The 1,677-nt window shown below is 44.2% G+C and overlaps 1 protein-coding gene across 1 annotated transcript in view; it reads left to right on the top strand.

Annotated features, from left to right (window-relative positions):
* LOC100533266 (insulin-like peptide precursor II) overlaps window positions 1-1,677 on the top strand; it is a gene marked incomplete in the record, with an annotated part of 46,046 nt that overhangs the window by 38,893 nt on the left and 5,476 nt on the right. The window contains 1 exon segment of the mRNA NM_001204574.1: window positions 1,376-1,531. Coding sequence (NP_001191503.1) covers window positions 1,376-1,531 — 156 coding nt within the window.

Raw genomic sequence — 1,677 nt, forward strand, 5'->3', positions numbered from 1 at the left:
AGAAGGAAGAAGAAGAAGAAGAAGAAGAAGAAGAAGAAGAAGAAGAAGAAGAAGAAGAAGAAGAAGAAGAAGAAGAAGAAAGAAGAAAGAAGAGGCTGTAGAGGGTGAAGTGAAACGAGGAGGTGGTAGGTGGAGGAGGAGGAGAGGTGGTGGAGGAGGAGGAGAGGGTAGAGGAGGAGGGGGAGAAGGTGGAGAAGGACGAGGAGAAGGAGGAGTGGGGTAGAAAGAAGGATGGAAGGTGGAAGGAAGGAGGGGGAGGAGGATGTGCGTATGAGGCGGAAGAGGGAAGAAGGGCGAGGAAAAGATAAAAATAGGAAAGGGGGTATGGAGGAGAGGGAGGAAGTGGAGGAGGGGGCGGGAAGGAGGAGGAGGAGAGGAGGAAGGGGTGAGGAGACAGTGAAGGGGGGGGGTAAAGAGAAGGAGAAGAAGTAAGACGAGAAGAGGAGATTAGGAAGACAATGAAATTAGGCGAAAGAGGAGGTGGAGGCACGTAAAGACGGAGAGAAGGAGGAAGAGAAGCAGGAGACACGAGGAAAGCGACAGGTAGGGAAGGGATTGGGTAAAGCATATCTCATACATTTTTCTTTTTGTCGTAAATAATGTGAGAGGTATCCAGGGAAAGAAATGCGGACAGATGTGAAGACCACAGTTATAGACACGACCACAACTTTTTTATCGTAGTTTTACTAAGATTGTTACAACACTTGCAACACAACTAGGTTATATAGGCGGCGAAAATCAGAAGCATTACTAGAGAAAATAATAACATAAGGAAAGATAAGGACGGTAGATGTTTGATTGAAAAGAAGAAGCAAACCATACCAGAGTACCAGCCAACCATCTACCTTTTCGATTGCACTGCTGGTGTATTTACAGATTGTAATAGTTTTTATTTTACGCTCTTTTGGGGGATCAGGTCGGGTCGGGGCTGTTTCGTGTTGCTGGTTTGTTTGTTTTTCCAAATGCAATCCTTTGAATACCTTGATAACGACTCCGAATAATTGCACGATTTTGATATAGCCGATATAACATTTGGCTTTTGATCTCATAGTCTTAGTACCTCAAAACGGCCAAAAGTATCAGATAGAACTTTGTAATTCAAAGGCAGCGCATTACACTATACTATGGCTCCGTCATATGTTTTTTTACTAAATGGTGTACGCGAAGTATTATACTACAGTGCGGTCTAAAACGTAATCTCAAGTATCTCTGGTATGGTTTGCTTCTTCTTTCCTATCAAACAACTATTGTCCTTATCTCCTCTCCTTCTTGTTTGTGTTTATCACTCTCTTGTAACCCTTCTAATATTCGGCACTTATATGACCTTATTGTGTTCCAAGTGCCGTAAAACTCTTACAAAAACTGTTTTCCAGCTTTGGCGGGCCCAGCCCTGGCCAGGTACCCTGAGGGTGAGAGTGAAGAGTCCGGCGGCGACCCAGAGGCCAGTGCCAAGCTCAATCGGTTCACGGCCATGGTGCTAGACTCAATGGCAGGGAGAAGGCTGAAGAGAGGAGGAACTCAGTCCAACATGGTGAGAGAATCTCGGCGATTGTATGATATGACAGGGGAGAAAGTTAGTTATTCTTGTTGTTCTTCTTGTTGTTGTTGTTGTTCTTTTTCTTCTTCTTCTTCTTCTTCTTCTTCTTCTTCTTCTTCTTTTTCTTCTTCTTCTTCTTC

The sequence above is a fragment of the Aplysia californica genome, unplaced genomic scaffold, assembly GCF_000002075.1.
Source record: "Aplysia californica isolate F4 #8 unplaced genomic scaffold, AplCal3.0 scaffold00167, whole genome shotgun sequence".
Classification (NCBI taxonomy): domain Eukaryota; kingdom Metazoa; phylum Mollusca; class Gastropoda; order Aplysiida; family Aplysiidae; genus Aplysia; species Aplysia californica.